Source organism: Cherax quadricarinatus, unplaced genomic scaffold (genome assembly GCF_038502225.1).
Source record: "Cherax quadricarinatus isolate ZL_2023a unplaced genomic scaffold, ASM3850222v1 Contig882, whole genome shotgun sequence".
Lineage (NCBI taxonomy): Eukaryota > Metazoa > Arthropoda > Malacostraca > Decapoda > Parastacidae > Cherax > Cherax quadricarinatus.
In genome coordinates this window covers 14,659-40,946 of record NW_027195908.1, presented here as the reverse complement: position 1 = coordinate 40,946, position 26,288 = coordinate 14,659, and the positions used below count along the sequence as shown (strand labels likewise).

General features: G+C 41.2%; 1 protein-coding gene across 1 annotated transcript in view; it reads left to right on the top strand.

Annotated features, from left to right (window-relative positions):
* Window positions 1–21,911, top strand: part of LOC128699676 (26S proteasome non-ATPase regulatory subunit 10-like) — a gene marked incomplete at both ends in the record, with an annotated part of 97,161 nt that extends 75,250 nt beyond the window's left edge. Inside the window, 3 exons of the mRNA XM_070080736.1 lie at window positions 12,112–12,210; window positions 17,559–17,621; window positions 21,768–21,911. Of these exons, the coding sequence (XP_069936837.1) occupies window positions 12,112–12,210; window positions 17,559–17,621; window positions 21,768–21,911 (306 nt within the window). The remainder of the gene's footprint in view (window positions 1–12,111; window positions 12,211–17,558; window positions 17,622–21,767) is intronic.
* Window positions 21,912–26,288: the final 4,377 nt, after the last annotated feature.

Here is a 26,288-nt window from a genome sequence, read left to right as displayed (position 1 = left end):
TAGCTATTCCACATCCGGTTTTCGAAGGACCACTTTTGTGAAAATTTGTCTGGGCTGCCTCCAAGTGAGTCGCCTACCCTGGCAAACTCTGTTGACACCGAGCTCTGAGATGGGTACCTCAGCCTCACAAGTGGCTTATAGGACAGATTTTTCACAAATGATTGGTATTGCAAGAAACCTCGCCTGCATGCACGTATAAAGGACTAACTTACTTGGTGTTGCAGCATATATCCTGATCTTCAACTTCCTAAGCCTAGCTTTAGCCCCCTTGGACTTCCCCTTGGGAACCACGTGCAACCGGGAGCATTAATTCCTGCAATATTCAATCGTTATTAGTGTCCTGCCTGCACCTCAGAAATTCCTATATCCAAGAGGGTATGTATCCCCTAGTATAACTATGCAGACTCAGACGCTAGCTTCAGACGACTCTGAGACGCTGGTACTTACTGGGCATACTCTCTCTGTAGCACGCCGAGCCCTCAGTTAACTCAACCCACAATCTCCTAAGTCACTGGCCAGATCCTACGGGAAAAGGTGAATATCTCGTCTTACTGTATGGGCTGATGGAGGAGATCATCTACGGTACATCGAGGTGTCTCTACCAGATTTCCCCAGGTCTCAGATGTGAAGACACGTGGGGGCGCCGCCTGATGTTCACGGCACGTCTTGTCCAGTCGAAGTCTATCGTAAGAAGGACGCTATTCTGTCTTTGTGACCTGCGCCCCGCCATTCAAGCTAGGGCTGCCAGTTCTCCCTAGCTAACTTATCCTAATGTTTGCCTACATTATCGGCCTATTACTACCTATGTTAAGGTCTTAGGTCTACTCTATCATTATCTACAGATGCCTTAGTAAACCTAATATTAGTGTATTACCAGTAAACCTACCTACTCCTTCCCTGAAGAGTAAATCTATAAATTAAATAAGCTTACCAACCGCCAACCAGAGAATGCCTTGCTTGTTTGGGAGGGTTTAAGGGTCGCTCGGCTCAGACGACCAGACGCTCATGCTGGATCTGAGCTGTGGAACTATTTGGACCAAATAAATTTCCACACACAGGAACATAGAGAAGTGTTAACTGAAGAGAAGATGAGTGAATGTATACAGAGAGAAAAGGGACAGAGTAAACGGGCGACGAACAAATAAAGAACATCTACTAACATCAGTGACTATCCTATATACGGAAGGATTGTAGAGGTCATGAGATCGAACATAACAGCAAAGGCAATGAGCATCACGCCGATCAGACAAGGATGGTAAATTCGCTTCTGCATAGAGGCTCTCAACAGGGGATGAACAAAAGGCACCAAGGCACAGACGGAGACCTTGGTGATGAATGGGATCTAACTTAGAGTTGCGGGAGAGGCCACAGAATAGATTTGGTCACCATAATCTAGTTTGGACAAGACTAGGGTGGAATGCAAACGGAGGAGAGTGCAACAATCTGCTCCCCATGAACGATGTGCGAAAACCTTAAGGAGATTTAGCCAACCATTGGAAGTTGTCTTTAACAAAGAAATGTGAGGTCTCCACGTCAGCCGGCGATCAAAGAGCAGGCCCAGAAACCTGACCATATCACATGCTGAAATACGTGAACTGTGTAAGTACAAGGGAGTATCCGGTATAAGCGGACGTCTAGCGAAGGTAATGAATCGGGTTTTTGTACTGGAAAATTTAAAGCCATGAGAAGTGGTCCAATGGGAGATTTGGTCTATCGCAACCTGAAGGGAGGCTGCTACTAGTCGACAGTCAGCGCCCGAGTAAGCTATAGCGAAGTTATCAACATAAAGTGATGAAATATGTGAAGGAAGAATGGAAGGTAGGTCATTTATAGCTAAGAGAAAAAGAGTGGGACTCCTTCAGCTTGTACAAAGTCCAAGGAAAGCGAGGCACCAATACCGACCCGAAAATGTCTATGGGACAAGAAAGCAGTGATGAAGTTTGGTAGATTACCACGGAGGCCTAGGGAGTGGGCTTGGGCTAGAATGTTATACCTCCAAGTGGTGTCGTATGCCTTCTCTAGATCGAAAAAGACCGCTAGGACAGAGTGGTTGTTAGCAAAGGCATCTCAAATGTATGTATCAAAGTGGAGCAAGGGGTCTAATGTAGAGTGGCCTTTGCAAAAGCCATATTGGCAAGGGGAAAGGCTAATGTGTGTCTCTAAGAACCACATCAGACGTCTATTCACCAGTCATTCCATCACCTTGCAGACCACACTGGTCAGGGCAATGGGACAATAGTGAGAGGTGTCAAGCCCTGAGGCGCCCGGTTTCTGAAACGGTAGTACAATAACTGATTTCCAGTGTTGTAGGAGAACCCCTTGCTCCCAAATTAGATTGAAAAGACGTAAAAGAACGGGAAGGGCCATAAAATGGAGATGGTGTAGCATACTGATGTGGATATCATCAGGTCCTGGTGCCAATGGCAAGCACATGGAAAGCATGGACTCTAATTCTAGAAGAGTAAAAGGTACATTATGCGGCTCCAATCCATCAGAGGAGAAATCTAAAGGGAAACTGCTCCTTGGTAGGTTTAGATGCAAGAAATGAGGGACAGGTGAAGCCCTTGGGAGATACAGACAAGATAGTTTCAGTTTCTAATTTCTGTGGCAACCTCTGAAGGCTCTGCAACATCAACTCTAGCAACCTGCAAAATGGGAGCTGGGTCCAGAGTGTACTTACCACACAATTTCCGCACTTTTTTTCCAAATCGTGAACACAGGGGAAGATGAAGTAATGGTAGACATGTAGTCTTGCCAACAAGAGCATTTAGCATAGTGTATGACGTATCAAGGAACTGCCATTGCCCGCTTAAAATCCAACAGACGTTCTGCGGTATGGTTATATCGATAACGGCCCCAATCAGCACATTTTAAATGCACTGCACGGGCGCATGTAGGAAACCACCAAGGTATGCATGTCTGAGAATGCCTACCTGAGGTTTGGGGGATAGAACGAGTCACCACAGTTAGGACTAAGGTCGAAAATTGGTGCGCCAGTTCATCAACAGACGACAAAAGGGGGTCCTCACAACAGGTGGTAAGATGGGAGTATAAGTCCCAATCTGCTCGAGCAAATTGCCAACAAGGGTTACGAAACGGTCGGATATATGTAGTAGAAGCAAGAAGAATAAGAAAGTGATCACTATCATGTAAATATGGAAGAACAGACCATGTGAAATCATGTGCAATTGGTGAGGAACAGATAGAAAGATCAATGCAGGAGAGAGACTGAGTGTGAGAGTCAAAATGAGTAGGAGCACCTGTATTTAAAACATGAAGAGGATGAGAGGCGAGAAGAGTCTCTAACTGATCACCACGAGAGTTGCAGTGGGACTCTCCCCACAGGTGATGGTGAGCGTTAAAATCACCCAACAACAAGATGGGCAGCGGTAGAAAAGAAGTTAAAAATGTGATATCAAAGATACAGAATGCACGGGAGGGAGAAAGATAAAGAGAGTAAACTGTAAACCATCTGTGTAAATAAATCCGAGCTGCAGTATAATGCAGTGGGGAACGAATAAAAACTTGTTGATAAGGCATATCAATGCACACAAGAAGCTCGCTTTCATTAAATGATTCATCAGGTAAAGGATCTGAAGAATGTAATAGCACGTAGCCCGAAATGGGGTGAAGGACGGCAGAATGAATTTTGAGCTCTTGCAACCCAACACATACTGGGGACAACTGGGAGAGCAACACTTGAAATTCTCCTCGATTGCCCCTAAGGCCACGAATATTCCATTGTAAAAAATACATTATGTACAGAAATAAAACTGGCAACAATAAGAAACGATAAAACCTATGAGCTTTGAGGATCTATAAAGTCAACGTGTGGGAGTAACGGTAAGTGTGTAAGCAAAGAAGAAAGTGAATATTGAGGAGGAATAGATTGTTGCAAGGGTCGTGAAGGGGTAGAAGGAGTCACATTGATGTCCATCGGGGGTGTCGTCTCCGCAATATAGCATCTAATGTCTGTTAAGGAAGCCGACAATGCCATAATGTCAGAGACAGGAGAGGCGTCGCAAGAAAAGGTTGGAGTAACTACGGAGGTCTGAGGGGGGCAGGGAGTATGAACCTGGAGAGATGCATTGGCTGGGATAGAAGAGGCCTGCAGTGTAACAGGAGAGGAAGGAGATTGGAGGGTAACTATGGAGGAAGCTGGGGGGGGGAGACAGAGGAAGAGGAGACTACATGAGGGGGGGGATGAGCCTCTAGCTTCGTGTGAGAGCTGGAAACGGGGTGAGAATGAGGCTCTGAGGTAGGATATATATTCTCTGCAGGTGATGGACGAGAATAAAGTGTAGGTCTGCAAGGTCTCGTAGACTGAGAAGGGAGTGAGCGAGATGAAAAAGAAGTAGGAAGTGGTGCGGAGGTAGGAGTGTCAGAGGGTAAAACTGCAAAAGAATTAGAAACTGGGGTGACCCCGGAAGACACAGACGCAGAGGGATTGGGAGGTGGGAGGGCTGTCGAGGTTGGAGGTCTTCGGGCTACCTGAGCATACGGGACACGAGGGAGTTTACTTTGAAGGCGGAGCTGAGACACAGCCATAGTGTAAGTGAGGCCCTCACGCTCCTTAAGATGATGGATCTCTCGTTCATTACGATAAACCTGGGAATGGAGTGAAAAAGAAAGATGAGGTTCCCTGCAATTGAGACAAGAGGGGGGAAGACTACAAGACGTATTGGAATGATCTGCTGCACCACAGACTGGGCATTCTGCTGCAGATCTGCAATGTTTAGCGGGGTGTCCAAAACGCCAGCAATTACACCGTTGGGGAGTGGGAACTACTTGACGGACCTCTAAACAATGGCCCGCAATACAGACAGAGGATGGAAGTTTACGGCAGTTGAAGGTTAAACGAGTAATGTTACTAGGAAAACGCCTCTGCCCACGAGCAGGTAGGATGTACGTATCTAACTTGAGAATAGGGAGGTTCTAAAGGGTTAATTGTTCCAAAATATCCTTGCCGTAAGACAAAAAAAAATCACTCTGTACAATGGTACGTGGTAAGACCACAGTACCATTTCAAGAATTAAGAGTAGTGTGCTTATGAATGGTGACTGGTATGTTATCTATGGAAGTGATGCAGGAGATAACATGAGCTTACTCTGAATTCTGCACTGTTATGACACGCGCACAGCTTCGAAGAACGTGGAAGGATATATTTTGGCCAATGTGCCATAAAAGAGTTTTACCAATTCCATGATCAGAAAGATAATCAGTTTGAGACGTCGTTTGTAAAGAAAAGAATTTTGTCCCTTGCATACTCGTTAGTCCGGAACACAAAAGCAGTGAGTGTTGTGTAGGTCGTTTTTGAGAGTTCATTGATGAACTGTCATCCGTAGATTGTCTTGGATGTTTAGGCGTAGAACCGTGGGTGGTCTGACCCGAGAGAGGTGGGCGATCCGAGATCCATTGCACTGTATTCGGGGAAGCTGGACGCATTGTGAAAGGCGTTAGAAGCAGCGGCATGAACAGAAAGGGGTGGCGCAACAGCACCTGAAGCAGGTGATGAAGCGTCACCAGCAGAAGGTACAGGGGTATGAGAAGAGTCACGTGTACTTAGCTCAGTGGTGACGTGTACTTAGCTCTGTGAAGACCTGTTTGTGTGCTCTCTGTGAATCTGAACCAGGATGCCCTCTCTTGAGCAGCTTTACCAGCAGCTGAGAGAAGAACTCAGAGTTGCTAAACTGGAGATACGGCGATTAACGGAGGAGAACAAGAGGATTCGTAGTAATCCTCCTGTTGTGAGTCCCCAGGTTAAGAGGGGAGCTTGGTCAGTGGCCGGGCAACATGGAACCAAGCTGAAGATTAAGAAAACGGTTGGAGAGGCAGAAACAACGAGAAACCAGAAGACTGCCGTGGAAACTTCCAACTCATTCTCGGTGCTACCTGACGAATGTGAGTGTTCTACTGGGAATGCCACAACGAGCACCAAGGAAGCATTGGCAGACGTGAGTGAGACATCCCTAGAAACCCCAACGAAGACCATCGAGAACGTCATGACGAATTCTACAAGTGGTGTAATGCTACCTGGCGAATGTGAGTCGACTACTCGGAGCATCACTACGGACGACGCCAAGGAAGGTAAAAACATTGTTGTTGTTGGGGATAGCCAGATTAGGTACATGGATAGGGCATTCTGTTTGAAGGATAGGAGTAGGAGGCAGAGAGTGTGTTTTCCTGGGGCTGGGATGAAGGATATTGTTAGCCGTCTGGATGACATCATGAGAGGTAATGGGAGCAATCCTATTATCTGTCTCAGTGCTGGAGGCAACGATGTTGGCAGACGTAGGAGTGAGGACCTGATTAGCAGGTATAGGTCAGCAATAGAGATAATTAGGAAGAAGGGTGGGAAACCTGTCATATGTGGCATTTTGCCAAGGAGAGGAGTTGGAAATGAATGGTTGTCCAGAGCAATTGGTGTCAATTGCTGGCTGGACAAATACTGTAAGGAAAATGCGGTAACATTCATTGACAACTGGGACCTCTTCTATGGCAGAAATGACATGTATGCCAGGGATGGGGTTCACTTGTCTAGGTGTGGGGTGGGAGCACTGGCCAACGCAGTGGAGGGAGCTGTTAGGTCTTTAAACTAGGAATAGTTAGTGGTATGGGTTTTGCGGGAAAACTGTGAAGTCTCAGGGTAGTAATATGAGTACTAGGAGAACTAGTAATAGGCAAAATGAGGTGGATATTGGAAAGCCAGTGGCACTAATTGACAAGGACAGTAATAGGTTTAGTGGAATAACAGAAAGGAGCAGGAATGATAAAGAGAAAGGAGGGTCCTTAAGTATATATTACACAAATAGTCGCAGTGCTAGGAATAAGATGGACGAGTTGAGACTAGTTGCTAGTGCAGGTAACATAGATGTATTTGCCATTACTGAGACGTGGTTTAATTCAAAAAGTCGGGACATGCCTGCAGAATGTCACATTCAGGGTTTTAAATTGTTCCAAGTAGATAGAAGTATCGGGAAGGGGGGTGGGGTGGCATTGTATGTCCGAGATCGCTTGAACTGTTGCATAAAAACGGGTATTAAGTCTGAAGTAACACATACAGAGTCTGTTTGGATAGAATTTTCAGAGGGGCATGAAAAATTAACTTTAGGTGTGATATACCGTCCCCCAAATTTAGATAGGGACCAGGGGAGACTACTATGGGAGGAAATTGTTAGGGCCACAAGGCACGATAATGTAGTAATTCTAGGAGACTTTAACTTTAGTCATATTGATTGGAATTTCTTGACTGGGAATTTAGAATCATACGACTTCTTAGAAGTAGTTCAGGATTGTTTTTTGAAGCAGTTTGTGACAGAACCTACAAGGGGTAATAACCTGCTTGACTTAGTTCTGGCAAACAATGAATCCCTTGTTAATAATTTAGAAGTTTCAGAGGAACTGGGTGCTAGCGACCACAAATCAATTACATTTAGAATTGAATGGAAGTATGATAGTAGGGATAACTCAGTAACAGTCCCAGATTTTCGCTTAGCAGATTACGATGGGCTTAGAGAACACTTATCATCTGTTGACTGGGGTAACGAAGAGAGCTATCAATATGACAGTTTTCTGAACACAATACATGCTGCTCAAAGAACATTTATCCCTTATAAAGAAATTAGATCAAATAGAAATGACCCAAAATGGATGAATAATAGGCTGAAATATCTACTAGGGCATAAGAAAGGAATTTATAGGCGTATCAAAAGAGGCGAGGGTCATCTTATGAATCAGTATATTGACATTAAGAGGGACATTAAAAAGGGGATAAGAAAAGCTAAAAGGGACTATGAAATTAAAGTTGCTAGGGATTCTAAAACTAACCCAAAAAGTTTTTTCCAGGTATATAGAACAAAAGTCAGAGATAAGATAGGTCCCCTTAAAAATAACTATGGGCATCTTACTGACAAAGAGAATGAAATGTGCTCGATTTTAAATAATTATTTTCTCTCGGTTTTTACACAGGAAGACACTAATAATATTCCGGTAATTAATTTTTATAGTGGGCCAGAAGAAGATAAATTATGTAACATCACAGTCACTAGTGAAATGGTTGTGAAGCAGATAGACCGACTGAAGCAAAATAAGTCACCGGGTCCTGATGAGGTTTTTTCAAGGGTTCTAAAGGAATGCAAAATGGAAGTCTGTGAACCATTAACTAATATTTTTAATTTATCTCTTCAAACAGGTGTAGTGTCTGATATGTGGAAGATGGCTAATGTAATTCCTATTTTTAAAACAGGGGACAAGTCGTTACCGTCAAATTACCGCCCAATAAGCCTGACCTCAATTGTAGGCAAATTACTAGAGTCAATTATAGCTCAAATTATAAGAAGCCATCTCGATAAGCATAGCTTGATTAATGATACTCAGCATGGATTCACAAGAGGCCGGTCTTGTCTAACTAATTTATTAACTTTCTTCAGTAAAGCTTTTGAGGCTGTTGACCACGATAAAGAATTTGATATTATTTACTTAGATTTTAGTAAGGCATTTGATAGAGTTCCGCACCAAAGACTGTTGAAGAAAGTAGCAGCTCATGGCATTGGGGGAAGAGTGCTCTCGTGGATCGAATCATGGCTCACAGACAGGAAGCAGAGAGTGTCCATAAATGGGGTTAAATCCGAGTGGGGATCAGTAACAAGTGGCGTTCCACAGGGATCAGTCTTGGGCCCGTTGTTGTTTATAATATATATCAATGATCTTGATGAAGGAATTACTAGTGATATGAGCAAATTCGCCGATGACACGAAGATAGGTAGGATAATTGATTCAAACGTAGATGTTAGGGAACTTCAGGAGGATTTAGACAAACTCTACTCTTGGTCAGAAAAGTGGCAGATGCAGTTCAATGTAGATAAATGCAAGGTTCTGAAGCTCGGGAGTGTCCATAACCCTAGCACTTATAAGTTAAATAATGTAGAACTTAGCCATACAGATTGCGAAAAGGACTTGGGGGTTATGGTAAGCAGCAACCTTAAACCAAGACAGCAATGCCTAAGCGTACGTAATAAGGCAAATAGATTACTGGGATTTATATCAAGAAGTGTAAGCAACAGAAGTCCAGAGGTCATACTGCAGCTTTATACATCATTAGTAAGGCCTCACCTAGATTATGCAGCTCAATTCTGGTCTCCATATTACAGAATGGACATAAATTCGTTAGAAAACATTCAGCGTAGGATGACTAAATTAATACATAGCATTAGAAATCTTCCTTATGAAGAAAGATTGAAGACTCTTAAGTTACATTCACTTGTTAGACGAAGAATGAGGGGAGACCTGATCGAAGTGTATAAGTGGAAGATAGGTATTAATAAAGGGGATATTAACAAGGTCTTGAGGATATCTCTCCAAGAGAGAACCCGCAGTAATGGATTTAAATTAGATAAGTTTAGATTTAGAAAGGACATAGGAAAGTATTGGTTTGGAAATAGGGTAGTTGATGAGTGGAACAGTCTACCTAGTTGGGTTATTGAGGCTAGGACTTTGGGTAGTTTCAAATTTAGGTTGGATAAATACATGAGTGGGAGGGGTTGGATTTGAGTGGGACTTGCACATCAGAGCTTATTTCTTGGGTAGCATTGAAAATTGGGTTGGTCAAATGTTTGTTAGTGGGATGAATTGTAAAGGACCTGCCTAGTATGGGCCAACAGGCCTGCTGCAGTGTTCCTCCTTTCTTATGTTCTTATGTTCTTAGGGACCACACCAAGACCCTGATCGTGGCCACAGAACAGCTGAATTATATTGACATCTTCGAGATTTTCAAACGGGTCATTTTAGGATTGTGACGCGTGTCAGGACGCAGTTCCTGACGTATCAGTGAGTCCAAGTCTGACTAAAACGTCGTTGTAAGTTTCTCTCTCCTATGAGCGGGCTATTTGTGTATAAATTGAAGGATTATATGGATTAAAATGAACACCGGATGTGAAGTGGGTTACATTAAGTGTTTATGAAACTAGAGGAGAGAGATAGAGAGATAGAGAGAGATGGAGAGAGAGATATAGAGATAGATATAGAGATAGATATAGAGATATGGAGATATGGAGATATGGAGATATGGAGATATGGAGATAGATATGGAGATAGATATGGAGATAGATATGGAGATAGATATGGAGATAGATATGGAGATAGATATGGAGATAGATATGGAGATAGATATGGAGATAGATATGGAGATAGATATGGAGATAGATATGGAGATAGATATGGAGATAGATATGGAGATAGATATGGAGATAGATATGGAGATAGATATGGAGATAGATATGGAGATAGATATGGAGATAGATATGGAGATAGATATGGAGATAGATATGGAGATAGATATGGAGATAGATATGGAGATAGATATGGAGATAGATATGGAGATAGATATGGAGATAGATATGGAGATAGATATGGAGATAGATATGGAGATAGATATGGAGATAGATATAGAGATAGATATAGAGATAGATGGAGAGATAGATGGAGAGATAGAGAGATAGAGAGATAGAGAGATAGAGAGATAGAGAGATAGAGAGAGAGATAGAGAGAGAGATAGAGAGAGAGATATAGGGATAGATATAGGGATAGATATAGGGATAGATATAGGGATAGATATAGGGATAGATATAGGGATAGATATAGGGATAGATATAGGGATAGATATAGGGATAGATATAGGGATAGATATAGGGATAGATATAGAGATAGATATAGAGATAGATATAGAGATAGATATAGAGATAGAGATAGAGATAGAGATAGATTTTGGGAGATGTTAAGTGTTTAGGGAGTTTTAAATCGAGTGAGATTAATTGTGGTAGTGAACCTGAATGGTAATGTGAAGAAACGATGGAACAAGGACTAGTAAGTTTGGGATGTCATGGGTAAGTGATAAAGATGGGCCTTTGATTGAATTTTGTATAGGAAGAGGTTAGGTAATAGGTAATACGTACATATTGTAAGAAAAATAGAGTAAGTATACGAGATATGATATAGGGCATAATTAATAATGGAAATAGGTTAAATGTTATGAGGTGTTAAGTCGCCTAACCGCAGTATCCTGTGAGATAAACTTTTCCAACACTTTCGAAATTCAAAAACTTGCGTTTTAAACATTTATTTTGCAAAGATTGACGAGATATATTACGATTGATTTTAGGAAAGTGTCAGTTGAGGTCCTCCTTTACGATGAGTTTTGTTTTGTGCAAGTTAATAATTCATCAGTGCTTGTGTGTATGTTATGTTAACATTGTTGCCAATGCTCACTTATATTCATTATTTTTTGTTTCCCTGTCACTTAGACTTTGTCGTAGGTGTTGTTAGACGTCTTGCGACTTGTACTAATATTGGTAGAATTACCGACAATGTTAATAAAAGGACACAAATGCTAACTCTCAGGGGTTAAAAATCCAAACGAAATCATATCTTAACTAATGTGACATTTTATTGTGGCAACGTTTCGCTCTCCAGGAGCTTTGTCAAGCCTTTACGGCTTGATAAAGCTCCTGTGTCTTTTTACTTAACGTCTTGTGAGCTCAATAATGGTGGTGCAGAAGGTAGTAGCAACTCGAGGATCCCCAGCTGGGAACATCTTGAAGTTTTTATCTACAGTGTAGTTTGGAAACTGGGAAATCAACTAGATGTCTCATATTCGTTAAAAAAAAAGAAAAAATATATATATATAACGCTTCGCCTCAGCGTTGACAATCGTAAATGAAATGGAAATGTAGGTTCAGCAGATGTCCCGTGTGGAGGAAGCTGTACACAAATAACCGGCACATAGGAGAGAGGAGCTTACGATGTTGTTTCGGTCCGACTTGGACCATTTACAATTTTTACACAGTCACACAGTTCTATGTGCGGATTATTTGTCTACTCCAGTCACTGTATTGTGCCTTTATTTATTTTGAAGAAAGCTAGCTGGATAAAAATTACATTCCACCTCAAAATATTCACTGCAAAAACTATGGTGTTAGTAACACATTAAGTCATCCTTGTTTACTGGATTACGATTCACTTTGAAAATAAGTGAGTCGCCTGATGGCAAAAAGTTATAACGATACTAATTGGACATAATCACAATGGCATTTTCTTAATGGTATTTTTCTTCCGTAGGTAACACAGTGCTACACTTGGCTGCTCGAAGAAGGAACGTCAACATGATCGAAATTCTGCTGCTGTATTGTCCAGACATGACTCTTCGGAACTACCAGAGTAAGTACTTAATATCTGCATCACACTTGTGTTTTTTAATATTAGGTAAGCTTATAAATATAAATTATATGCATAGGTTAAATGCAATCACAACCATAATTTTTAAAGGGGTGGAACGGTATGCCAGCGGAAGGCCTCGGTCAGATGACCAAAAGCTTCAGCTGTGGGTCATCACATAACTAAAGTTTGTCAAGAAACACTTGTCCTGTTTCCTGACAAACCTGACCTGACCTGACCTAACTTGCATCTTACATCATACTAGTGCATAAACAGTCAATTTGCAAATATAAATAATAACTTTAAATATAAACAATCCAAACACGAATATCTAAAAGGTTTAAAGTTGTAAGAGAAAAAACACAGTAAAACACATAATTGTAAATATGAGAAATACGAGAGTGAAAAAATTACCAGACCAGAAACACTTGGTAGTTTACATGAGATTACAAACATGTCTCTAGTGATGTGTGTTAGCCTTCTATGTGGTTTTCTATTTTTTTTTTTTTTTTTTGGATTTAATTCATTCTCCAAGAAAATTTTCTAATGTTAGTCCTCATCATATGATTACCCGGCCAGTGGTTAATTACCCGGCCAGTGGTTAATTACCCGGCCAGTGGTTAATTACCCGGCCAGTGGTTAATTACCCGGCCAGTGGTTAATTACCCGGCCAGTGGTTAATTACCCGGCCAGTGGTTAATTACCCGGTCAGTGGTTAATTACCCGGCCAGTGGTTAATTACCTGGCCAGTGGTTAATTACCCGGCCAGTGGTTAATTACCTGGCCAGTGGTTAATTAAGACAATTTTGAAATCTGTCAGTGGTTCACAGACTGAGACTTGGGGTCAGAGGAACGTCACATAAAATATCCTTATTAATGTGACGTTTCGCTCACCTGAACCTTTCTTGGAAATAAATGGTATAAAATACCGACACAATGGCAATATAAACACAAATGCAGTATAATGTGATCCTTTATTGACTACGTTTCGCCCACACAGTGGGCTTTTTCAAGTCACAAACAGAACTACCTGGGGTGGAAGGAACGCGAGTATTTATAGTCCGGCTGAGGTCAGGTGAAGAATGCTGCATCTGATGATGTACCGAGTTGGGTTGTAGAGTCTAAAAACTTGGGTAGCTTGGAAAGGAGACTGGACAAGTTTGTGAGCAGACCTTCTACAGTGTTCTTATGTGGGATAGCGATGAAGAAGTTTCTTGGCAAGTGGTTCAGCTATGTTATAGAAGCCACTATTCTGGTTGAAGTTGTCGGATATAGAAATAAGTGATGATTCCAGGATTCTTCGGTATTGAGTGTTGTCTTCTGTGGCGATAAGTCTTGAGTTTCTGTAGTTTATCAAGTGGTTGTGTGAATTACGGTGTTGTACGCAGGCATTCCTTGTGTCGTCAGACCTGCTTGCGTATTGGTGTTCTGAAATACGTGTTTGGAGGTCCCTTGATGTTTCGCCCACGTATAACTTGTTGCAGTCATTACAAGGGATTATGTATACCCCTGCAGAGGATGGAGGCTTGTCCTGCCTACTACTGGTGATGTCCTTGATGGTCGTGGTTGTGGAGGTAGATACTTGGAATGATGTTTTGGCAAAGATGTTGGAAACATGTTTGGCAATGGAGTTGGTGGGAAGGACTATGTATCTCTTCTCGGCAGTGTCTTCTCTGGGTGTGTTTGCCAAACATGTTTCCAACATCTTTGCCAAAACATCATTCCAAGTATCTACCTCCACAACCACGACCATCAAGGACATCACCAGTAGTAGGCAGGACAAGCCTCCATCCTCTGAAGGGGTATACATAATCCCTTGTAATGACTGCAACAAGTTATACGTGGGCGAAACATCAAGGGACCTCCAAACACTGGAAATATAAACACAAATGCAGTATAATGTGATCCTTTATTGACAACGTTTCACCCACGCAGTGGGCTTTTTCAAGTCACACACGGATCTACCTGGGGTTGGAAGGTACGGGAGTATTTATAGTTCAGAACGTTGGGGTCACGTGAAGATTGCTGCATCAGATGATCTACCGGGTGGAAGACACGACCATCAGGGTCACAACCGCTGATAAAGGAGGTGGTGTTGTTATCATGAACACTGACGATTACAGGAACAAAATGCTTAATCTACTTAATGACCCAGATACCTACAAACCTCTCACAACTAACCAAGTGGACAACCTCACTAAAACTTTTCTTCAAAGGACTCGCCGCATTCTGAGGGGCTCAGAACAAGGGAAGAAACTTCTGCACACCATGCCCAGCAACCCCAGACCTGCCAGAATGTACGGCCTGCCAAAGACTCACAAGCCTGGTATCCCACTGAGGCCCATATCCTCGGGAATAGGCAGTGCTCCCCACCAGCTCTCAGGAATTCTCGCCAAACACCTCTCTAAACTCTTGGGCACTATCAGTCCAGCACATCTCAAACACTCGGGTGATCTTCTCAATCGCATTCGCAACATCAACATCAGGAACAAGAAACTTTCCAGCCTTGACGTGACTTCCCTATTCACCAAAGTACCTACTACACAAGCCATCGATCTCTTGCGCAGGAAAATTGACGATTCACTTGATCTTCCCATTCCAGCCAGCGATTTCATCGACCTTGTTGAACTATGTGTTGGCTTTACGTGTTTCTCTTTCGAAAATCACCTCTTTCAGCAGACTTTTGGACTACCCATGGGTTCGCCACTCAGTGCAGTCCTGGCGAACCTATACATGGAACATCTAGAAGCCGAACGTTTCTCCACCATTATTCCTTCGTCTGTCACCTGGCTCCGTTATGTTGACGACATTCTCCTCATAACTCCTAAACGCTTCAACGTTCAAGCTCTCCAAGACAAGCTCAACCAGGTCGAGCCTTCAATCCAATTCACACTTGAAGAAGAAGTCGACAACACTCTTCCTTTCCTTGATGTTCTGCTCTGCAAAGCTGACCACGAACTTCGTTTTAAAGTCTATCGAAAACCCACCAACCAAAACGATCTTCTCCACTTCTACTCTCACCACGACACCAAAACCAAACGTGGTGTAATTATAGGCTTCTTCCTACGTGCACTCAGAATCTGCAGCAATGAGTTCCTTGAGGAAGAATGCACTATAATTGAACAAGTATTTTCTAAACTCCACTATCCTCGTCACTTCATCAGAGACTGCAGACGGCGGGCATTAAACATCTTCAACACACCCAGAGAAGACACTGCCGAGAAGAGATACATAGTCCTTCCCACCAACTCCATTGCCAAACATGTTTCCAACATCTTTGCCAAAACATCATTCCAAGTATCTACCTCCACAACCACGACCATCAAGGACATCACCAGTAGTAGACAGGACAAGCCTCCATCCTCTGCAGGGGTATACATAATCCCTTGTAATGACTGCAACAAATTATATGTGGGCGAAACATCAAGAGACCTCCAAACACGTATTTCAGAACACCAATATGCAAGCAGGACTGACGATACAAGGAATGCCTGTGTACAACATCGCAATTCACACAACCATTTAATTAACTACAGAAACTCAAGACTTATAGCCACAGAAGACAACACTCAATACAGAAGAATCCTGGAATCATCGCTCATCTCTACAACCAACAATTTCAACCAGAACAATGGCTTCTATAACATAGCTGAACCACTCGCCAAGAAACTTCTTCATCGCTATCCCACATAAGAACATAGAACACTGCAGAAGGTCTACTCACAACTTGTCCAATACCCCTGCCAAGCTACCCAAGACTCTATAACCCCACCCGGTAGATCATCAGATGCAGCATTCTCCACCTGACCTCAACATTCTGAACATGACTATAAATACTCTCGTACCTTCCAACCCCAGGTAGATCCGTGTGTGACTTGAAAAAGCCCACTGTGTGGGTGAAACGTTGTCAATAAAGGATCACATTATACTGCATTTGTGTTTATATTTCCATTGTGTCGGTATTTTATACCATTTGGGTGAAACGTTGTCAATAAAGGATCACATTATACTGCATTTGTGAACCTTTCTTACTCAATGGGAATACTACAAGAGCGCAGACTTATGTTGTGGAATGAGAGATGTGGTCGTACTAGTTACGTTGTGACCTGCAATAAGTTAGAAGTTAGAGAGTATTAAAGCTTACACTGGGCTCGCTAGTGATGTAATATTTGATCGCTGTGTCTTCATGTTTCAAGATTAATCGAGCCAAAATTTTATAAATATTACAAGTGATTAAATAATGCATAATAACAAGACTAAACTGAGGCGACAACTGCACCACAAATGTTAGAAAAGACATTTTTACTGGCGTAAGACGCTAGGTTAGACTTCCAACCACAGTCCCACTACAGTCCCACTACAGTCCCACTACAGTCCCACTACAGTCCCACTACAGTCCCACTACAGTCCCACTATAGTCCCACTATAGTCTCACTACAGTCCCACTACAGTCTCACTAGTCCCACCACAGTCCCACCACAGTCAAGAAATACTTCAACAAACACTTCGAAAATCGAGATTTTCTTGAAGAAGAGGGACCTACCGTGATATATGATACAAATCATATATGATATATATGATATATATATGATATATATGATATATGATACGACTCATACAGACCATAACTGACATCAGTGACATACTATAAGCAAAGTCCCTTGTTATGCAGAGCATTTCTGGCGACTTAGGTAAATTGTGTCCCCCCAGGATTTGACCCACACCAGCCGACAAACACCCAGGTACCTACTTGTTGCTAGGTGATTAGGGACAGCAGGTGTCTTAAGGAAACACGTCCTAATGTTTCTACCCGTACCGGGGATCGAACCACGGAACCTCAACGTGCAAGCTAAGTGCGCTATCAACCATGCTATGGTTGACCTACCAAGGTGTCAGTAGACCACAACCCAACAATAGCACAGTAACAGTGGTAACATTATTACTAGCAAAAGTGGAAATCTTAACTATTTCTCGGTACATTGTTAGGCACTTCAAACACTGTTTCAGGGCTGGTGTTGTTTCTGCCACTGACAACAGTTATACATTGGGAAGAAAGACTTGACTCTCTTGCTCTCTTAATCTCATCTGTCAAGATAGAATTAGTTATCTCAATTGCAAATATTCCTCTGTATAATGTAGATTGGTAGAACTACTTCACTCTTTCTTTCCATAACTACCATTCTCTGTCTCCCTGTCTTTCTTTTATCAACTCTCCTTCCCTTGTCTCTCCTGCTGTCTAATTAACCTCTATCCTCTCATTTTTCCGTCTCTGTCTCTACTTATTACTTGTTCTGCTTCCCTTGTACCTCCCTGCATACAGTAAAACATAATATCTGGGCTGTCCCCTGCAGGAAAGAGGCCAGCTGACATAGCCAGGGAGAGTGGGATGGTAGTGCTAGCGACCATCATGCAAGGTAAGATGAGTTATCATTGTCATACCATGAAACGGGTGGGGTTTGAACCCATGGCGAGTGAGTCTTAGAACTCGAGGTCAGTATGTAAGCCACTGGGCCAGTTGGCTATTGTAAGGTTCATCGAGCTAGGTATATTTTTATACATCATAGGGAGGTTAGCATGGGCCACCACTGTAACCACAGATGCAAGATTTTATATATAAATCTCCCGTCAGAGTGACCGTGACGAGCTCCAGCTCAAGTCTCTTCAAAGCCATCATCATGACGCAAGAATTTGTAATGACACGATTGTAAACAAACCACGGAACGGGAGGTGGTTTGTTTGCAGTCGTGTTAGTTTCCTAGAAATTTGCTCCATTTTACAGAGATAAAGACAGCAAAACAGCATAATGATCAACTTTTTTGTAAAAACAAACTGCGGAAAGTTAACCATGGTGATAATGAACAAATTATAGATAGAGAGCTACTGCCAAAATAACCTTTGGTGCCTGTGAAGACCACTTTCAACCTGCCATTAACATGACATTTTCGATAATATTCCCACCAGTGTTAACCACATCATGATGATACAAGTACACCATAGTTTTGATAGTCAACAATTCTAACAAAATTACTAATAACAGGAAATGATGTTCACTTCTTACAGCAGTCATGTTAAATGTTTACAGTATTATTGTTTGTTGGTATTAGTACACATTGACTTAATGATTATAGTAATTATAACTATGGACGTCGTGGTTGTTCACTGATGATCCAAAGATTAAGAAACATGATAAATATTATCTGAAGTTTAAGTCGAAAATTGTTACTCATTTTTCATGTTGGATTGAAAAGTTTTTAGAACTGTATACCTGGGGTATACCTGGGGTATACCTGGGGTATACCTGGAGAGGGCTTCGAGTTACATACAGATAAACAATATATACAAACAACTGAAAAATAACTTCTTGACTAGCTCAGAAAAGCATATTAGTATACAAACATAATCAAACACAGAATTTTTTTTAATACACAAACCATGACATGCTCACAAAAATGCCGCTACACATGACAGGTTCCTTCACAGTAACAATGTTGTATATTCAGGACCTACTTGCTTGCATTAGCAATGATGTGATGCGCTGCTTCCCTTGTCTGAGACATAATTGTCAGCTGTGGGACACATTTTGTAGGGTCTGTCTAAGCCAGTTCAGCAAGAAATGGGAAGCTTTACGTAGCCTTTAATAAGTGAAACCAGCAAAATCCACCATGAAAGACTAGTAAGTGAATGTATTGTTGGAGGAAGTTCTTCCATAGATGGACGTTTCTTAATAACTCACAACAAGTGTGGAGAAATTTTCTCCAGGAGGGGGGTATCAGCCCCCTTCAGCCCCTTCAGCCCCTTCAGCCCCTTCAGCCCCTTTCAGCCCTGAGGGGCCCAGCCCTCTCAGAAGGGGCAAATATCTTGTTTACTGCTACAGCGAGTAATTGATCCCAGATGCAGTACCAGTATACGACCTGTGGTCAAGCGACCGCCGCTCCTTGCACCAGTGTTGCAGAGTGTAGTTTAATAAGAGACAGTACATCTCTTACCTTAGCAGGACAATTAAGGAAAATCCTGCTCCCACTTTATTACCATAGTAAAGATAGTGTACATTGTTGTCTATGCTTAAGACAGCAAGAAACAAACATTCTGCTTTGCTTCATCGAGGAAGTGGCAAGGAAGCAAAAGTGCTAGGTTAGCTTTTCCTTTGAGCTGGGGGCAGTGACGGCGTGGGGCGCTGTGGCGTCTTCAGATTACTTTTGACTCTATTGAGAGTGACACTGACGCCAGGATAACCAACAAAGAACGATCTGTGCGTTAGTGTGAACAAAGTGTCATAAAATACAATAAACACTTAAGAGAAGTGTGATCAGCTTCTTTAGTGATAAGATTGTGAACAATAAAGACAAATCTTGTGGAACATAGTGTACCAGTGTGCGTATTCCTAGACTATGGAAGACGTGGACATCGAAGGACACTTCAGTTTCTATCAAGTCACCAATACCTGTCAAAGGTGTGAAGAACACCATAGCTCACGCTACAAGAGCAAGGTAGGTTACGAGTTTCTTGTAGTACGGGGGATTGCACAGTTCTTGAGTGGCAAGGAGTTTGTAATCAACCTATAGTCGGCAGTAAGGGGCGGACTTTTGAGTCCACACAAGTAAGTTTGTCTTTATTGTTCACAATCTTATCACTAAAGAAGCTGATCACACTTCTCTTAAGTGTTTATTGTGTTTTATGAGACACTTTTTTCACACTAACGCACAGATCGTTCTTTGTTGGTTATCCTGGCATCAGTGTCACTCTCAGTAGAATCAAAAGTAATCTGAAGACGCCACAGTGCCCCACGCCGTCACTGCCCCCAGCACAAAGGAAAAGCTAACCTAGTACTTTTGCTTCCTTGCCACTTCCTCGATGAAGCAAAGCAGAATGTTTGTGTCTTGCTGTCTTAAGCATAGACAACAATGTACACTATCTTTACTATGGTAATAAAGTGGGAGCAGGATTTTCCTTAATTGTCCTGCTAAGGTAAGAGATGTACTGTCTCTTATTAAACTACACTCTGCAACACTGGTGCAAGGAGCGGCGGTTGCTTGACCACAGGTCGTATACTGGTACTGCATCTGGGATCAATTACTCGCTGTAGCAGTAAACAAGATATTTGCCCCTTCTGAGAGGGCTGGGCCCCTCAGGGCTGAAAGGGGCTGAAGGGGGCTGATACCCCCCTCCTGGAGAAAATTTCTCCACAACAAGTCTCAGCATCAAACAAGGTTTACCAATAGATCCCTGGCAGTCTTTAAGAAGGCACTGGACAGGCACCTGAAGTCAGTACCTGACCAGCTGAACTGTGGTTCGTACGTCAGTTTCCGTTCGACCAGCAGTAACAGCCTGGTTGATCAGACCCTGATCCGCCATGAGGCCTGGTCTCAGACTGAGCCGCGGGGGCGTTGACCCCCGAAACCCTCTCCAGGTAAACTCCAGGTATGACTACAAGACTGTACATTCTCCAAAAATCCCAAAATTTTCACTATTAAATCGACTGATGCATCAGCGCTAAATAATTGAATCCAATCACAAACGTTCTCGCGTCATCGATGTGAAATTATGTAAAAAATATAAACGTAAAACAAAATCCAGGAACCTGTATGTGAATCCTGTCCGACTCTGAGGTTCCATTGTCGCCCTTAACAAAAAATAATCTGTATAATACCTTTAAAAATGTCTTTCTGATCTGCTTCTGTTCCTGAGTCTTTGGAAACTTCTGGGGATTGAAATGTTTTGCGTGAACAATGGGAAATTTACTCAGAATCGTACTGAATTAAGTCGCAGCAACGGGGTTTAAGGAAACTTTTAATCTAAGTATCGTGAGCATCTTAGGAACACTGCGACTAGTAAGTTTATTCAGGTATACATAAATACAGTTACGTAGATTATCATACATAGTAGCATATGTGTAGAGAACCATCCAGGATAACCCAAAAAAGTCAGTGTAACTTATTTCCATTATTCTGGCCACAAACTTGCATGTTATTCTTGAGTGTAAGCAACAAGTGTAACAACATTTCAATCCTAGTAGCATGGCCACTCCAAAACGTTTCCAGTAAAGATTTTTGTAGAATATGCACTTATGCTCTTTCATCCTTACTGGATTGAGCTTCAGCTCCTGGGCCTCGTGAAGGTTGTTTAGCTTGATGTTTTCAAATTTCACCTTCAGATTGGCCTTAAATATTCCCAGTGTTGAACTGGGTTGTGCTGCAGCTTGTACGTTTCTTTAGGGTATTAAATTGCGTCTCTTATTGTCACTTGTTACAGTAGTGATTCTGTTGGTTGACCAACTCTCTTACCGGAGACTGGCTGACTCTTATCTTATCTTAAAAATAATGACATAATTCTTTATCAGATTAATCTGTATTGCATTGGAGATTAACCTGTTGAGCTCCAGCTGCTGGGCCTCTAAGAATATTGAGTTAGGTTCTGGGACACTTGAGTGTGTTGGGAAACTTCTGTTGGGACTCTTAGACATTCTTGTGGATGTATTAACTTATATTTTGTGATTATATTGATTTTTGTTTCTTTTTATCCCTCTGTGTGTGTGTGTGTGTGTGTGTGTGTGTGTGAGGCAGGTCAGAGGTCGACACCATGTGTGGTGGAGGGCACTGAGTGCCAGACTGAGGGAGGGTCGGGCGTGGCACCCTTGCGTCTCCTTACATGCAGCAACACCACCTGGAGAACACCGGCACCAGTGCCACCTACATCAACAACACTTGGTAATGTTGAGCTCTAGTTCATGTTATGTGTAGCTGCTGAACTATTCCGTTCATTTATTAATAAAACGAAGAAAAAAAATGAAAGTTGAAGGAGTAATAGTCAACGAGGGTGAGAATATTTTTCTTTAAACCACAATAAACCTCAATAAACCTCAATAAACCTCAATAAAACTCAATAAACCACAACAAATCACAATAAATCACAATAAACCACAATAAACCTGTGGAACAGAACATTAAACTCAGTCATATGTGATGAATAATAGTGAACCTGATGAATAATAGTGAACCTGATGAATAATAGTGAACCTGATGAATAATAGTGAACCTGATGAATAATAGTGAACCTGATGAATAACAGTGAACCTGATGAAGAACAGTGAACCTGATGAATAATAGTGAACCTGATGAATAACAGTGAACCTGATGAATAATAGTGAACCTGATGAATAATAGTGTTCCTGATGAATAATAGTGAACCTGATGAATAACAGTGAACCTGATGAATAATAGTGAACCTGATGAATAATAGTGAACCTGATGAATAATAGTGAACATGATGAATAATAGTGAACCTGATGAAGAACAGTGAACCTGATGAATAATAGTGAACCTGATGAATAATAGTGAACATGATGAATAATAGTGAACCTGATGAATAATAGTGAACCTGATGAATAATAGTGTACCTGATGAATAATAGTGAACCTGATGAATAATAGTGAACATGATGAATAATAGTGAACCTGATGAATAATAGTGTTCCTGATGAATAATAGTGAACCTGATGAATAATAGTGAACATGATGAATAATAGTGAACCTGATGAAGAACAGTGAACCTGATGAATAATAGTGTTCCTGATGAATAATAGTGAACCTGATGAATAATAGTGAACATGATGAATAATAGTGAACCTGATGAAGAACAGTGAACCTGATGAATAATAGTGTACCTGATGAATAATAGTGAACCTGATGAATAATAGTGTACCTGATGAATAATAGTGTACCTGATGAATAATAGTGTTCCTGATGAATAATAGTGTTCCTGATGAATAATAGTGAACCTGATGAATAACAGTGAATCTGATGAATAATAGTGAACCTGATGAATAATAGTGAACCTGATGAATAATAGTGAACTTCATGAATAATAGTGTACCTGATGAATAATAGTGTTCCTGATGAATAATAGTGTACCTGATGAATAATAGTGAACCTGATGAATAACAGTGAACCTGATGAATAATAGTGAACCTGATGAATAATAGTGAACTTCATGAATAATAGTGTACCTGATGAATAATAGTGAACCTGATGAATAATAGTGAACCTGATGAATAATAGTGAACCTGATGAATAATAGTGAACTTCATGAATAATAGTGTACCTGATGAATAATAGTGAACCTGATGAATAATAGTGAACATGATGAATAATAGTGAACCTGATGAATAATAGTGAACTTCATGAATAATAGTGTACCTGATGAATAATAGTGTACCTGATGAATAATAGTGAACATGATGAATAATAGTGTACCTGATGAATAATAGTGAACTTCATGAATAATAGTGAACATGATGAATAACAGTGAACCTAAGATCAGATATTTGGTGATTTTCTCTATAATATAAATTTTTGGTTCCTTTAAATAATTAACAAATTTAAAAATACCAATAAATATTTTGTTGATGATGGTCAGTAAAGTTTGTGGGAGAAATATTATAACAGAAACACCAAGTGATTTATATCCATTTTTATATTTGTTGGTATTAAACATCTGACGTCATCCAAACATCTGCACCATTAAACATCTGACGTCATCCAAACATCTGCACCATTAAACATCTGACGTCATCCAAACATCTGCACCATTAAACATCTGACGTCATCCAAACATCTGCACCATTAAACATCTGACGTCATCCAAACATCTGCACCATTAAACATCTGACGTCATCCAAACATCTGCACCATTAAACATCTGACGTCATCCAAACATCTGCACCATTAAACATCTGACGTCATCCAAACATCTGCACCATTAAACATCTGACGTCATCCAAACATCTGCACCATTAAACATCTGACGTCATCCAAACATCTGCACCATTAAACATCTGACGTCATCCAAACATCTGCACCATTAAACATCTGACGTCATCCAAACATCTGCACCATTAAACATCTGACGTCATCCAAACATCTGCACCATTAAACATCTGACGTCATCCAAACATCTGCACCATTAAACATCTGACGTCATCCAAACATCTGCACCATTAAACATCTGACGTCATCCAAACATCTGCACCATTAAACATCTGACGTCATCCAAACATCTGCACCATTAAACATCTGACGTCATCCAAACATCTGCACCATTAAACATCTGACGTCATCCAAACATCTGCACCATTAAACATCTGACGTCATCCAAACATCTGCACCATTAAACATCTGACGTCATCCAAACATCTGCACCATTAAACATCTGACGTCATCCAAACATCTGCACCATTAAACATCTGACGTCATCCAAACATCTGCACCATTAAACATCTGACGTCATCCAAACATCTGCACCATTAAACATCTGACGTCATCCAAACATCTGCACCATTAAACATCTGACGTCATCCAAACATCTGCACCATTAAACATCTGACGTCATCCAAACATCTGCACCATTAAACATCTGACGTCATCCAAACATCTGCACCATTAAACATCTGACGTCATCCAAACATCTGCACCATTAAACATCTGACGTCATCCAAACATCTGCACCATTAAACATCTGACGTCATCCAAACATCTGCACCATTAAACATCTGACGTCATCCAAACATCTGCACCATTAAACATCTGACGTCATCCAAACATCTGCACCATTAAACATCTGACGTCATCCAAACATCTGCACCATTAAACATCTGACGTCATCCAAACATCTGCACCATTAAACATCTGACGTCATCCAAACATCTGCACCATTAAACATCTGACGTCATCCAAACATCTGCACCATTAAACATCTGACGTCATCCAAACATCTGCACCATTAAACATCTGACGTCATCCAAACATCTGCACCATTAAACATCTGACGTCATCCAAACATCTGCACCATTAAACATCTGACGTCATCCAAACATCTGCACCATTAAACATCTGACGTCATCCAAACATCTGCACCATTAAACATCTGACGTCATCCAAACATCTGCACCATTAAACATCTGACGTCATCCAAACATCTGCACCATTAAACATCTGACGTCATCCAAACATCTGCACCATTAAACATGTGAAGTTATCCAAACATCTGCACCATTAAACATCTGACGTCATCCAAACATCTGCACCATTAAACATCTGACGTCATCCAAACATCTGCACCATTAAACATCTGACGTCATCCAAACATCTGCACCATTAAACATGTGAAGTCATCCAAACATCTGCACCATTAAACATGTGAAGTCATCCAAACAGCTACACCATTAAACATGTGAAGTCATCCAAACAGCTACACCATTAAACATGTGAAGTCATCCAAACAGCTACACCATTAAACATGTGAAGTCATCCAAACATCTGCACCATTAAACATGTGAAGTCATCCAAACATCTGCACCATTAAACATGTGAAGTCATCCAAACATCTGCACCATTAAACATGTGAAGTCATCCAAACAGCTACACCATTAAACATGTGAAGTCATCCAAACAGCTACACCATTAAACATGTGAAGTCATCCAAACAGCTACACCATTAAACATGTGAAGTCATCCAAACAGCTACACCATTAAACATGTGAAGTCATCCAAACATCTGCACCATTAAACATGTGAAGTCATCCAAACAGCTACACCATTAAACATGTGAAGTCATACAAACAGCTACACCATTAAACATGTGAAGTCAGCCAAACATCTGCACCATTAAACATGTGAAGTCATCCAAACATCTGCACCATTAAACATGTGAAGTCATCCAAACATCTGCACCATTAAACATGTGAAGTCATCCAAACATCTGCACCATTAAACATGTGAAGTCATCCAAACATCTGCACCATTAAACATGTGAAGTCATCCAAACATCTACACCATTAAACATGTGAAGTCATCCAAACATCTACACCATTAAACATGTGAAGTCATCCAAACATCTACACCATTAAACATGTGAAGTCATCCAAACATCTACACCATTAAACATGTGAAGTCATCCAAATATCTGCACCATTAAACATGTGAAGTCATCCAAACATCTACACCATTAAACATGTGAAGTCATCCAAACATCTACACCATTAAACATGTGAAGTCATCCAAACATCTACACCATTAAACATGTGAAGTC